At 36.7% G+C, this 15,385-nt stretch overlaps 1 protein-coding gene across 1 annotated transcript in view; it reads left to right on the top strand.

The window, feature by feature from the left end:
- Nucleotides 1–15,385, top strand: part of USH2A (usherin) — a gene marked incomplete at its 3' end in the record, with an annotated part of 395,140 nt that overhangs the window by 334,736 nt on the left and 45,019 nt on the right. Inside the window, exons 58-60 of the mRNA XM_082757605.1 lie at nt 540–698; nt 1,882–2,044; nt 8,539–8,893. Of these exons, the coding sequence (XP_082613731.1) occupies nt 540–698; nt 1,882–2,044; nt 8,539–8,893 (677 nt within the window). The remainder of the gene's footprint in view (nt 1–539; nt 699–1,881; nt 2,045–8,538; nt 8,894–15,385) is intronic.

Raw genomic sequence — 15,385 nt, 5'->3', positions numbered from 1 at the left:
AAAAATAAAAACTAATAGTTTGTTTTATATCAGATGAAATGATGTTGTAACCAATGTTTGTTGGTTAGTGTACTGTACTTTTCTAGTAGAAAAGGCTAAGCACCTACACTCAGGTACTGCTGCTGGGCTAACAAGGGATAATTTGCCAAATGGAGGCAATTCACTTTGATCATATGACTCTACACTCCAAAAGTGGTGCTTAGTAGCTGTTAGCTCTTCAAAATAAGGAAATAAAAGCTGCCTGATTCCCAATTATAAGGTCACTCCTCTTCCCAGAAGTAGCAATTGCAACACTTGCATTGACTGAATTGAATTTTGATTTTTAACTAAGAACTGTAATGTCTGTCTTCCAGTTACAATCTGCAGGTGGATCTTTTCCAGTTTATATTTAAATGGCTTTAGTTTCCAAAAGAGACAGTAGGCAAAACCTCCAGAGGGGCTTACGTGTAAAATTGCATATGATGAATGTCTCTTTGAAGTTGTTGTGCACTGTTGTTAGTATTTCAGATAATCACTGGTTCTTCTCTGTTTCACAACAGGGATATTTGCTGTCAGTACGCCTTTGGAATACAACATCTTACTAAATGCAAGCAGCCCCGCTCTGCTAGTGAAGCCAGCAGGTCAGGAGCATTTTGCTTTTGTGGATGGCCTAGATCCCTATACCCTGTATGAGATAAGACTGCAAGCATGCCAGAATGGTAAGAGTTTTTTTTCAAAGACTCACCTCCATGACTGGAAAGAAATGGAGATTTGCCAAATAGATTCAACTCATGAAAACAGATAAAATAGTATTTCTACATCAGAGTGAAATGTTTACCTAGTGAAAAGAAAGCCTAGCACTGAATGAAGCATTAAATATTTCTCCATGTTATATCATGAATATTTTAAATGGAGATTTTAAAAATGTATTTTAGGTAATATGTACCTTTTTATTAAAAGCTATTCGCAATAGCATAACAATTATTGAAAATATGCATACAGAACAAAATGGATTCTGTAGCTGTTCACCTGGAAGAAATACTAATCACAGACACTAGAGCAGAGCCCAAAGATTAAAAAATTCCTTAAACTTAGTAGAAATTCTCAAAATCTGAAATCTTTCTAAACTAATACTTTAAAACCAATTCTGTTCTCACCTGCACTGGTGAAAGTTATAAGGAAGTCACTGATGGAGTTGCACTTATTTAAATGAGTCTTTAATAAATAAATGAGGCACCATTTCATTGGGAGCTTCTTGACTTGACATTCATCAGCTTTCACTGTACTATCTGTTATTTCTGGTAGCTTACTCTAGAAATTCTCAGTCCTGAATTCCATCTCAAAGAATGGATGGATGAAAAAAGCCAATTCTGTCACTGTCATCCTAGCATGTCAGTGAAATCCAAATTGGCTCCTTCTCAAATTTATCCAAAATTTTTATTATTTTAAGCCTCTTGTACTAATATATAACTTACTGGCCTACAGACATTGTTGCACATTGTAAATACCGTTATGAGATCCCAAAGAGTTTTGTGAGGACAGTATAATAGTTGTGATTAGACAGACAGCTTGAAAGGACATTTAAATAATTTACCATGGAAAAGATTCCCTAACCAGTGAATATTTTAATATGTTTTCTGTTTTGTTTTATTACAAATCATGAAGTGTTCTCTTCAAATCATGAAGTATTCAAAGTGTTCTCTTGGTTTTCACTTCCTTTGATTGTTTCATCCAGTAAATGTAGCCTTTGAATATTCCATTTGGAATATTTCCATTATTTACTCGTGCTTTGTATTATTTTCTTATTATTTTTTTTTTTCATTTCCATTATTTTCTTGTGCTTTCAATTTTTTTTGGTCAAGGAAGAAACACTTATTTCTAAACAAACTTCTCTTTTTGTAGGTGGGTGTGGAGTGGGTGGTCGCACATACTCAAGAACTGCTGAAGCACCTCCTAGCGGATTGAGCCCACCTATTGTTAAATCAATGGGATCTGCACTCATAGAAGTGAAATGGGCACCACCTAAGACACCAAATGGCATCATTACTAACTACTTTATTCACAGGTAAGTGCTTTATCACCTCAAATTCTGTAGCCATATTAAACTGTTAATTTCTTTATTCCTTGAATATTAGAAGGTGAAAAAATGTAGAAGTATATGGTAAAGTTTGTCTTGTTTCTTGCTTTTCAAATGCTATGGCAAGATGCTGATGTAGGGATAGACAAATTGAGAATGAGACCTGAGACAAGAATCTTATTCTACAGTAACAGAAAAAAGGTGAAAATACACTTTTTTTCAAAATCAAAGGAACAGGCAATAATTGAAAGATAAATGCTCATTGTGGGTGTTTGCATAGATGACTAGGTACCTTCTTCAGTCCTCTCTGATGGGCAATTGCGAAATTTGGAAAGGAAGTAGGAGTAATTCACTATTGTTGAGATTTTCAAACTCTGAAGTGATTTCTGAGTTCCTAACACAAAACGGTTTTCTAAGAGGAATTATGTACCTGTCTATGAGTAAGTAATCTGGAGTGTGATTATAGTACAGTTTCATTCTATAAAATCTTCCAATTGAATTATAGCTATTTATGTTCCTTGGTGTTTGAACTCAGCTGCCCTGTCTAGGTGGTTGACTTGACACATCCTCACTCCCTTAGAGGGCTTCATAAACTCTGTGTGAAGATTTTTCTGTAAAGATATTTGTGCTCTGCTACTTGGTTTATCAAAGTAGCAGAGCACTGACATCTACTGTGCCCATTGATTCTTTAAAAGCTTGCTGAAGGGTATATGAATAGCTTCTTGAATAGCTTCAGAAAGTCAGAGGACATAAAACTCAAGCCACGTGTTAGAAAAGGATTTAAACTCTAAATTTTCTTTTTTTTTTTTTTCTTTTTTTTTTTTTCCAACTATAAACTTGTAGCAAACACATGCTGGGCTGAATCTGGCCTCCCACACAGAATTTGGGACATATTATTATGTTAGAGCTCTGACTGAGAAGACAGGGAAACAAATTACATTTTGAATCAGCAGTGATAATTAATATAAATTCACTTTTGCATTAAGCACGGTAGTCTCTAAAAATTCCTACTTTTTTGAAATACCTTTTTCTTTGCTCTTTTTAATTGTCTCATCAAAAAATACCAAGTTCTTCTCCTTTATAAAGAGAAATAAAGTGTACATTATAGCCTAAGACATGTCTTCACTCTGTTGGTTTTGTAAATAAAGCTGATGATTACTGCTGCTATTCCATGGCAGCCATAGAACAGGAAAACAGGAAATATAATGCAGAAAGCCTGCTTCAATGAAAAATACTGTAAATTGAATTTGACAGCATTTGATGGCATTTGATTATTCTAGTCACAGCCAAACAATGATATAAAGAGTAATATGAAACAGAATGTGTTACTGCCTAGCAGACTCAAAAGCAATAAACCTTCCTCCAATGTGACACAATCACTTCACAATCATAATTGTAGCCTGTTTGATACCTCTGAGTACAGCAGAAGGGCACTGACTGACATAGATACATTTTGTTTTTTATTTAAAGTGAAATGAAAATGGCGCACTGGGGCTCCAGATACAATCGTTATATTCACCTACATAGGCATGAATCACTTGGCAGTTATTTCAGCTGAAGTTTAAATGTGCTTAGACAACAACAATATCAAATCTTTCTCAGATAGCTGCAAAAAAATCAGAAATGGGATGTAAGAACATAGTTCTTTTTCATTTTGTAGCCACACATAGCCTTGCATTGTTGTAGCAGCAAAACTGCAGTATTTCCATGGGAGGTTATGGCATGTAATTTCTTCTTCATCATGTGCCTTTTCCTTACTGAATCACTTAGAAAATAAATTCATTTGACTCAAAACCTAGAATGTTTGGGGAGCTAGCATGGGTGTAGATCCTTGCATTAAAATGTCAGGACTCGTTCTTGCTACTCAAATTAATAAAAACACTGGCAAGTTCACAGACATTTTGTCAGAAACTAAAAATTAAAATCTTAGTTAATGATAAAAAAGATGGTGACATTTTATTTTTGATTCATATAACAATAATAAACACAGATCTGAGGCTTTTAAACTTTTCCAGAAAAGACCACAACTTAGAAGAGATTGTGAATGAGAAAAGATGTGGTTCATGAGACAATCACCTAATCTACTTCTCTTTCCATTCATCATTACATAACATCGTTGTGACAGAGAAATTGCTACCCTGGAAAAATAATATTATGGAAATAGATAATATATTTCTTGCTGTATTTTAATAAGATATACATGTACTTCACATCAGCTAATGGAACTGCTCTCTATTGATGACCAGTATGCACTGTATAAGATGCACAAGATGACTCCTAATATTTCCAGTAAAATTATAAGGATTTGGGTTCATATCTGGCTTAAGGGAGTCTGAATTTTTGCCAGTGTCTACATCATGCTCAGCAAGATTATGTTATTTAGTACAAGTATGTGAGATTGTAATGTAGCTCATTAGCTGAGCGATCCTGATGGTGAAAATGTAGCAGAAAAAAATCAACAGGCAATTTAAGACACAGGAGATGTCTCCATGGCTGTTAACTGTTCTGACTTGCAGTGCAGAGGCTTCTAGATTGATTCTTTATGATGACTTAATTGCTTACCCTTATACCATTACCATGAACTACACCAAGGACAGCTTCCAAGGCACACATACATGTATTAGTAGATGGTTTAATATAAAAATCCTTATGGATGGATATGTCAATAGGTATGAGAACTCATGAAGGATTTTATTTATACCTGTAATTGATGTAATACCTAATCTAGCTTAGCATGTTATATGCAGTAGTCTCAATTTCCTTTGGTACATTTTTTATAGCAATGCTTGTAAATAGGGAGAAAAAAGAAAGGAAAGAGAAAAATATGCAAATCACATAGTATAGATGTGTGTATAGATTGGTGTTGTAAACAAATGGCAAGTGAAGCTTGCTTTGTTTAGTTGGATATGAAGCTGGGGGAGAGGGTGGAGGTGAAGGGGGTACATTGCTGGTGCTGCATTGTTTCCCCGCGAAATCATTTCAGAATGTTTTACCCTAGGAATAGCAGACACCACAAAAACCATTACTTTTGTGTTCATGTTGAAAGATAAACATATGGAGAAGTTGACCTCTAAGACCTCAGGGATTCACTGAGTCTTCCTCCACATAAGGAAACTGAGGGGTAAGAGTTGCAGTTAGTGTTGTAGTCCTCTGCATACAGCTCTATAGTCATCTGTCACAAAGAAGATTATGTTCTCCTCTTTGTTTCATCTGGCTCCAATTGGCTGTGGGGCAGGGAGAGTTTGCCCTTATAAAAATAACTGTATCTGAGCATCTTCAAAATGAATGTAAGCAGCAAATCAGACTATGCAGATTAAGGGACAGCTTCCAGCTCTTGGAAATGTTATTCTCCTTTGCAGCTCATTGTACATAAGAAACGCTTCCAGTTAAATGAGCAGTTGAATCTTAAATCTTAAGACGATTGAAATGATTACAGACTGTTCAACCACTTCTGTTCAAAGTTTATTCATACACGAAGATACTCTGTTTTTTAGCACCACAGATGGAACCATTTACCTAACCATAAGTTTCATTCATTAAATATTCAGCAGTAATAAGATCTAAATACTTAACCAGACTACATTGTACAGCTTTGCCTGTGGATGAGCTTACTGTTGGTAGCATATTTGATCTTTCAGTGTGAAAAAACTGTTTATCACAGAATTTGTAGAATTTATAAAACATAAATGTATGTATTCATTTAAGTGTCAGTGCTTCGCCAGACAAGACAGATATTACATGGAACTGTATTGTGCTATAATATACTCTCTATTCACTTATCAGCAGAGATCTTTAGGCATGTTTCTGAGCACACAGGGAGAAGACTATGTATTTAGGTGCATTAAAAAGGCATAGTAGCGATTCATCTTTCGGAATTGTATGCCTTGCGCTAAGTCATTGAACAAGATCCAAGCAATAGTTCTGCAGAGGGCTGGTACTAAAAATATCTGATGGAATTTGAGGATCAAGAGGAGATTTTGTATCTCCACATGTCTAGACATCTATTTCATTGTGTTGCAAGAGAGAATTGCTTGAGAATGTTTCCTTCCAGTTCTATGTGCCATTATTCACCCAGTTCTGCCAACCAGTTCTCAGTATCAACATAGATGTCCTGGTTTCAGTTAGAACAGAATTATTTTTCTTCCTAGTAGCTGGTGGAATGCTGTGTTTTGGCTTAGGATGAGAAGAGTGCTGATAACACCCCGATGTTTTAATTGTTGCAGAGCAGTGCTTATACCAAGCCAAGGACATCTCAGCCTTTTGCTCTGTCCTGCCAACAGGCAGGCTGGGGGTGCAGTAAGAGCTGGGAGGGGACAGACCCAGGACAGGTGACCCAAACTAGCCAAAGGGGTATTCCATACCATCTGACGTCATGCTAAACAATATATAGGGGTGGCTAGCCGGGGGAGGGGGCTGGACTGCTCGGGGTTAGGCTGGGCATCGGTCAGCGGGTGGTGAGCAATTGCATTGTGCATCACTTGTTTGTACATATTATTATTACTTTCCTATTATCACCATTGTAACATTATTGTTATTATTGTTATTATTATTTTGTTATTATTATTTTCCTGTCTTATTAAACTGTCTTTATCTCAACTCACGGGCTTCACTTTCCATTTCTCTCCCCCGTCCCAGAGAGGGAGGGGGGAGGGTGAGCGAACGGCTGCGTGGTATTTAGCTGCCAGCCGGGTTAAACCACGACAGTATCTTATAATTTGCCTGGTTTACCACTCTAGAGACATTTTACCTCAAAACACTTGTATTTTCAATAATGCGTTAACGATTTAAAATACACAGTGCCCGTATAGCCTGCTTATCTCAGAGTTTGGCAAAAGTTCTTTCATTTCATGTAAGAAAATAATGTGCTCATACATGCCTTACTTATGTATACACACAAAGGATGAATAAACAGCTGTGTACACACATTTATTCTTTATATTCTTTATGTTTGCCTTATGTACCTGAGTATGTTTTATTACAAAGAAGCTAAGATTGTCCATTTAAATAAAAATATGCATTTTTGTATTTTTCAAGTAATACTGGGATTGATCTAACAAAATAAAAACCAAAATAATTCTGCAAAATGCAGATTTTCTCTTGCCAAAAAAATGTTCTTCATCTTCTCTGTGTGTGTAGTGATGATGACACCTGGTAGTCAGACAAACTAATTTTACTTCTGTGAATTTGCCCTACTTGCAATAAAAGTGGCAGATAATGTAATTTGTTTTTTGTTGTTGGCAAGGAGGGTGAAAGTGCTTTTACGTTCTGCAAAGGCCAAGGTTCTTGTGAAGAGTAGGGAAAATACTTAAATTCATGTGCAGTAAAGCACAACTGTCACCGAGATTTATCACAGTGTTTAAATGTAACCAACTTAATTTCACACAAACATTTTTATGCCAAGTGAAAGAATTGATTTGATAACTCTGTTTTGAAGATGAGTGCTTTCCCTTTTACATCTGTTGTAAATTATATATTAGAAGGGGCCACATTAGAAAGGGGGTGAGGCTCATCTGTAATCTCCTCTGATACTCAGAATAGGTCCTAAACAAGCAGATGTAGTAGGAATGGATGCTACATACACACACACATGTATGTGTGTGTGTATGTATACATACATGTATATACATAAAGAAAAAGTAAGTATAAATATTAAAATAAAAATCTATATGTGCCAAAAGCCTACGCAATGAATTGTCTTTATATATCTAAGCTTGTATTTTTGTATAAGTTTGTGTTTTTGAAACAAAAAAAACACTGGAAAAAATACACAGTTTATTATAAAAAGCACTCCTTGTGATATTTTAATGAGTTTTTCTGGTATAGCTGCAAATTCTGCTGAGTTTATGCACAAGGGATTACTTATTCTATTTGCAAGAACAAATGGGATGCTTATTGTGAGGAAACTAGAATAAAAAAGTGCGCAGCCTTTGTTTTGAGGCCATGTTATTCTATTTATCCCTTGTTCACTAGGTAACGTTTTTCTTTCACATTTGTGCTAATTTTCTGTAAATGAGGGATCCTCAGATGAGTATCTCCATAAATAGCTTGATTTTCAGAAATGTTGAAAACTTGCACACATATTGCAATTTAAGTCATTATTTTAACAACTTAAAATGTGCTTCAAATTTCATGTTCTAAATTTTGAAATTTGAAATACCTGATGTGTTCTATCCTGAAAGAACAATGTGGTATTATATTGTAAATCTGATACTACGGAGTGTGACAGCACACCTGTTTGCAGTGTTTTATCGTATTCTGGATGAATAATGATTAAATATTTGCCTGAAAATCTCTTCTTCACTACTCAAGCAACTGACATGGGTTCACGGAAATACATTTAAGGCAAAATGACTTATAGGTAATACCTCATGTGTGTGTAATGTATAGAAATATGTTCTGTACTTTTGGGAGTTACAAGCTGAACTTAGATCTCCAGGACCCATTATCATGTGACTGTTTGATTGCTTTTGATTTCATTTCAGACGTCCTGTGGGCAGTCAGGAAGAGTTGCTTTTGTTCATTTGGACCGAGGGAGCTTTGGAATTTGTTGATGCATCTGATGCTCTACAGCCTTTTACTCTCTACGAGTATCGTATTAGAGCCCAAAATGCTGTGGGGTCAGTAGACAGCCTGTGGGCCTCAACCCGAACTCTGGAGGCTTCCCCATGGGGCATGGGAGCCCCTGAAGCACAAGCAACAAGTCCATACTCAGTGCATTTGAACTGGACCCAGCCTGTTTCTCCCAATGGTGTTATATCTCTGTATCGAGTAGTCTATCAAGAAAAGCACAGTGATCCAACATTGAGCATCCCAGCTGTTACTGCACTAACTGTGATGGTAAGAACTATACAACAAAACCAGGTTTTGGTTGTTTTTATGCTGCTTTGATCTCTGTGGTATTTTTAAAATCTCATTTAACATGGATTTAAAAAGTGGGTTTTCCCAATTGCTAAGTAGGTTTTTGGTTTAAATTTTGGATTTAGCCCAGTGAAGACTGAAACATTTCACATTAATATCTATTCCTTGGTAAATGCAAGTCAATTGCTCAAAAACATAAATAGGCCATGTCTTGAGGAATGCATGCATTTAATTTTGTCTGCCTTGCTCTGAGAATACTTTGTCTGATTGTCAAAATAGTTTCACGGAATCTGCACAAAGAAGAGCAAAATCTGCTCTTCTTGCATCTAATACTAGTTTTGTAATTCAGTTGGATTCATAAATTGAATGAATTCATTAGTAATTAAATAGTTCATAAATGCAAAGCATTTGCATGAATACACTTTTGTAAAAATTCCCCTCATAATTCATTAGTAATATAAGCAGATCTACTTTTACTTTCATTACACTTACATACAATAAAACATTACTTTGCACTGTTAAGATACCTTTACCTTCAAAAGACTTTATGAACATGACCATCCATAAATATAACATTCCTATTCAGTATGTGGATGAATAGACAGGGCAGGTGGTTCCGTGAACTGACTAACATGATGCAAATCAGTGACAGAAGTGGTTGTAGTTAGTGCACTTACCACTACTCCTCCCATCTATATGTTACATACTAGCCCTTCTACAAAGACAGCATATAGAGAAGAAATAGAACTGCAGTGCTATATATGAGGATAGCTACTGGATTTGGCAGCCTCCCGAAAACAGTTTTTAGAAGGTGTTTCAGCTGGTTGTAATAAGGTTGGGTTTCCATAGCAGTGCCACCTCAACTCCATAAACCTAGAATTTTGTCTAAATGAAATTCATAGGCCATGTTAACATTGGATAATTCTGGAACTCCTCTAAATTCCTAACTAACCAATTAAGAATACTAAATAGTATTATGTTTGTTATTCATGTAGGATCCTAAAGGACATACTCTGGAATACCCAGTATAGTAACCTTGAAGTAACTTCCTTAGACAAATCTTGACATTAAAACATGGGCAAAGTTTCCAACTCAGGAATCTTATGTACTTTTGTGGTCATACAGTTCCAAAACAGTTTAGTGTCTAGCTTCTTGGGTGGATGGCTAAAGATATATTAATAGTAATAATAATAATAAAAAAAAAAAATAAATAAAAAAAAAACAGGTTCTGGACTGAATGATAGAAATATGTACTTTTGGCTTCTGAAAGCCAAAAATTGTATTTCTGTTATATGGTATGCTAACTTTTAAAGTAGATTGGAATTCTAAAGGTATTGAATTTCAGTAGGATTGTTGTATTTTGCTCCTTTAACTTGTTTCAAAAAAAAAAAAAAAAAAAAAAAAGCACAACCATAACAGTGATGGAACACCTAAAATTTTAAATGACAGGGCTTCTACTAATACTCTGCTTCAGCAGCATGCAGTGTGTTGCTGAGCATCAGAATTGACCTGGCTAGTCATGCATTGCAATACCTTCTAAGCATGCCAACAAAAACAGAAAATGTCCAAGATGGTTGTGTTGTGGGTAATAAAACCTACCAGAATGGCCTTTTAAATAATGTTGCCACAGTGTGTTTCTTTAACAGCATCAGTTAAAGGCCTTTCAAATTAACAAGCTATTATTTACTGAAATAGTATTTTCCTGACTCCAAAATCCTTTATTTTCCCCAAACACTATCCTGACTCAAAATGTCATTCTGGCAGCATATGCATGTTTGTTCTACTAATGCTGCACTGAAGCTGACTTGCATGTTTTTCGTACTCTCCTTTGTCATGACTGTTTATCAATTATTAGTTTTTGCTACGCTCTTTTATTTTTAAACATGATATTACCATTTGGGGAGAAATCTTTCTGCAAAGATCTTCCATCAGTTGCACTCACTTTAAGCTGTTGCAGCTACACTAACTCAATAGAGTTGTTGCCTATTTTACAACAAGGAGCTGAGATCTGAATCCTTCCTCTTCTGAACCTAACGGAACAGCTAAAGCTTTGAATCAAAGTTATTGACATAGAGTGCATGGAGTTCTGTTATCAAAGATATCTTCTGGAGGTCAGGTCAATTATCCTAACAAGAGAAAACCTGGACAGCAACTTTCAAAGTTATAGTCCCTTTAAAATAGAGTTTTATCATAAAATTGCTGATATACCCTTAACTGTAGCTTTGTGAATGAGACACTTTAATTAAAATGTAATTTTATTGAAGGAACTAGCATTCCAATGATTAAACTTCTGCCCCTTTAAAATATAGCTTTCAGGGGTACTAAGCTAAATCATTTAATCTCCTAAAGCATCTCTATTGGAGCTCCCTCGTGGGATATGCCATTAGTCATTCTCTCACACAAGCTTGCATGTTACAAGCAAGACTTAAAGTATTAAGTGAGCAATGAGTTCGGTCCTTTATTTAATCTGTTAGACTCCATTCTTATCCCATTAGATTATTCCAGAGAAAAAGCAGTGCTAGAATCACAGTAGCCGATCCCACCCTTGCTCTCATTGGTTGCAGCCCAGTTGCCTGCCACAGCACATAATGCTTGCCCAAAATCCAAAGTATAAATACAATCCTGGTGGCACTGCAGGATACAAATTAAGGGCTTGCAATTGCCACTGCAGACTGTTATAATGTAGCAGCTTCTTTTCCATCCATTTCAAAAGCCAAATGAGAAGCATCTTCTGGGTTTTCAAACCATTTGACAGACTTACCCAGTCTACCTTCCCAAAATGTAGCTATTCACTCTCCATTGAAGGTTAATTAATCTGTACTTGAATTAACATGTTGAAGTTATGGCTGTCCAGTACCGTAAAGTAATCACCAATCCCTTGAAATTCTGCACTGCCTATGGAGATAAAAATGAGAACTTCATTCTGAGAGTAAAAGTGGCTGCCACTCATACGAAGGAGGATCTCCCTGCAGCGTAAGCAGCAGATGATGTACACATGAGCCATTTTGCTGGTTTGCAGTTAAAGAGTGGTGTCACCCATCTTCCTAGCTTGCTTGGCCAGGAGTGTAGTGATGGATGGTATGTGACAGCAAGTTAAACTGACATTCTGGTTTATTTGCAGAATGAAGTCAAGTCAAGACTGGTTATAGTGCAAGCTGCTTCCACAGTGTCTTCCTGATACATTTTAACCCTTTAAAGGGAGAATGATATTTAGGGCCTTGTTGACAACACTAATGTAAGACAGATGTGTTTACAGGGCAATGGATTGACAGTAAGTTCTCGTTTACAGAACACTGCAGAAAATGACTAGATTGTCAAAGATGATGTTTCCCTCTTCTGAACATAGGGCTTAAGCTTGTCAATGCAGCACCCACAGCTGATTTTACTGTAAGGCCAGTACCACAAATGGCAGCAAAGCATCAGAGCTGTTTAACTGCTGCGTGTCAAACATGGCTGTGAAGTTAAAATGTTTGGACTTTTCCTTGGTAGATGTATAGCAGATAAGTAATGCTGTCTCTCCCATGACAATTGTATCAAGTACTTGGTTGCTTACCATGAGCAGGAGAATTCAAACAAACCACAAAGATAAGCAAAAAAATATAAGAATGTGGAGCTGTTGGAATGCTTGGAGGACAAGAGAAAGCAAAAAGCATCCGGAGCTGAGGGTTGTAAAGAAAAACCCTGCCTGCATTCAGCAGTGCCCCCTGTTGTTATGTAGAAGTAAGGCCTGTGTTCTGTGTTAATGTGTTATGTAGAATTAAGGCCTGTGTGTCAAGCCTGCCTCAGCAGCGTGTGATGAAAAGTACAGTGTGCTTGTTACAGGATGCAAGAGAGAAGTGTGTGCATTACAGACCTTATTCCTTGATAATCTTACATCTCTGCCTACCTGGAACCACACATCTACTCACATTGTGTTTTGCAATATGAAGCCCTCCTGCCAAATTTATCCTACCAGGCTTTTTTGGCATACCTAAGTCAGCTTAGGGTGTAAAAAATTAATATGTCTCTTAGCTGATAACACTGCACCAGCAAAGCCCTTGGTTTGGATGTAGCTATGCTAACAGTTGAGAACATATGTTGGCTTACCTTACATTATTTGGGGAGGTGGTATGTAACTACAGTGGCCAAGCTTCTCTTGGCAGATGCTTCATGTCTGGTAGGCAAATCTGTAGACATATTGCAGAATAGCAATAATAATAGAGGCCTTGGTAGGAGAATAAGGCTTTGGCTTGCATGATTTTGCTTTAATAACCAAACAATAATTTGTATATTAAATGTTCAACCAGAATAAAAATAAGAAAATAGCAACTGCTTATTGTAAAGCTCTATATAACATATATTGGAAATAAAAAGTGGCCAGTACTGCCATATACACAAGGTCCCTATGCAGGATTTTACAGATCTCTGCAATCTTGCATCCAGAGTTAGCTCAAGTCTATTTATCACATTCAGAAATACTTAACACATCTGTGTGTGATCTTTCATTTTTGTATCCTCTAGTAGACCAGTCAGCATTTGGCAACATTGGATGTAACTTACAACATGATTATTAACCTCCTTGTATATGGCATTATTCAGAAGTTCAATATGCAGGACTGTACATGAAAACTTCCTTATAGAAGAGGGAATGTAGACCACAGGCACAAGAAAAATATGCCAAAGAGAGAGACCAGTAAAACTTTTTTATACATTCCTGTTTCAGATACCTGGGAAGTGGACTGCACTGTAAATGGAGGAATCCCTGCACAAGCCATAAATTCAGAATATGTGCTACTTAGCAAAGAATGAAAGCTGTAAACGGCAGTGGAGGGCAAAAGTTAATTAGGCTCCTGTGCTGCTGTTAGCAAGTGGAAAGTATCCCCAACTAGAAACAAGATGGCTGCTCCAGCAGTGCCCTAGTACAGCCAAAAGATCAGATCCTTAGCTATGCAAGGGCTTCTGGGTTAGGGGGAAATCATACACAGATGACTAATTTTTTTATGGTTCACAGCCGATCAAAGTGAAATTCAGCAGCTGTTCAGGACAAGTGACCACTCTAACGGCTGTAATATAACCCGCTAAATAGAGAGGGAATTGCATGAGAGCAAGAGGTTAGCTGTGATTATCGGCAGGTGAGTGCTTTATTGAAGTTGAAAGACCATTAACATTGATGGAGTAATTATTTCAACTTGAAAGTAATTACCTTGATGGGTGATAACTTCTCCAGTGTTCCCAGATTTGATTGGACCAAACAATTGTGAACTCTTGAAGCCTAGAAAAATATTACAACAATACTGCAATGTTTAAATTACTGAAACCATTGTTAAAGTATTTTAATTATGCCTAACACTGGAAAAGATTTTAACTTACAACAACTGGTGACCTCTCATGTATAGAGACATTTGCTTTCTAATTTCAATGAAATGACCCACACCTACCACGTGTGTGCTATATGTGATGGGTTTGCAAATGAATCATTTGATTTAAATGCAGTTTTTAAGACTCAGAGCCTCGTTAGCACAGTTTCAGGAAGGGCTTGTACTGGAACTGCTGTAATTGTTTTATTTGCCAGGAAGCCCAATAATATAAAATGCTTCCTGTGCTTTAGTCTCTAGACTAACGTCTGTTAAGCTTGTGCAGAATGAATACAGGACAAGTGCTCCTTCACGTTGAAGGCTGATTAAAAAAAAAAAAAAAAAAAAAAGTGTGAGAGGCAATCTGTGTCTCACAGATTCTGTTGTTTCCATGCTGCTGCAGAATATGCTGGTTTTGGCACTACAGCTCTGTTTAAATAAGCATTTGGATTGGCACTATGATGCCCCTCCAGAAACTGATTAAGTGCTTCAGTAAGCCCCACCTATCAAGACAGACATGTAGAATTGTCTAATTAGAGCAGAAAGGATGAAAGGGATTGTTGCACAACTTCACTGATTTTGAAGTACCATGGTAATAGAACTGGATGAGAACAGGGAGAGAGGAAGAGAGAGACTCCAGATCCAGCCACTTCTATTTATTGCTGTAACCAAAGCTGCTTCAGTGACTCCCTGGATGCTTTCAGCAGCCACAGAAACATAACTTTAGACCCTGGTGGAGTTTTGCCAAGAATTAAAGAATCCTTGTGAATTAGGATGCGGGGCAGTAGGGAAAGGTTTATTTGGCATCTGTGAGGTCTTAATATGTTGTCGGGTGACTGGTGGTTGGAATTAGTGAAGGTTACAGTAAGAAAGTTTATTTCATTATAGGTTTTCTTCAATAATTTCTCCCTAATTCATTGTGCAACATCAAGTTAATCTAACTTCGCCCTTTGAAAAAAAATGTTGGACCAGAAATAGAACCTGATAGGACTGCGTTTGTCCATGCCTAATCACACAGTCCACGTGATTTATGACTAATGTGACTCAAATACCAAACTGAAGTAGATTTTTGAAAGTAATCCACAGCTGACAGATTCCACATCTCATGACAGTTTTCACTGATTTGTCCAATCTTGTG

This window comes from Aythya marila (genome assembly GCF_965140915.1).
Source record: "Aythya marila genome assembly, chromosome: 3".
NCBI lineage: Eukaryota > Metazoa > Chordata > Aves > Anseriformes > Anatidae > Aythya > Aythya marila.
This window is presented reverse-complemented; position numbering and strand designations above follow the sequence as displayed.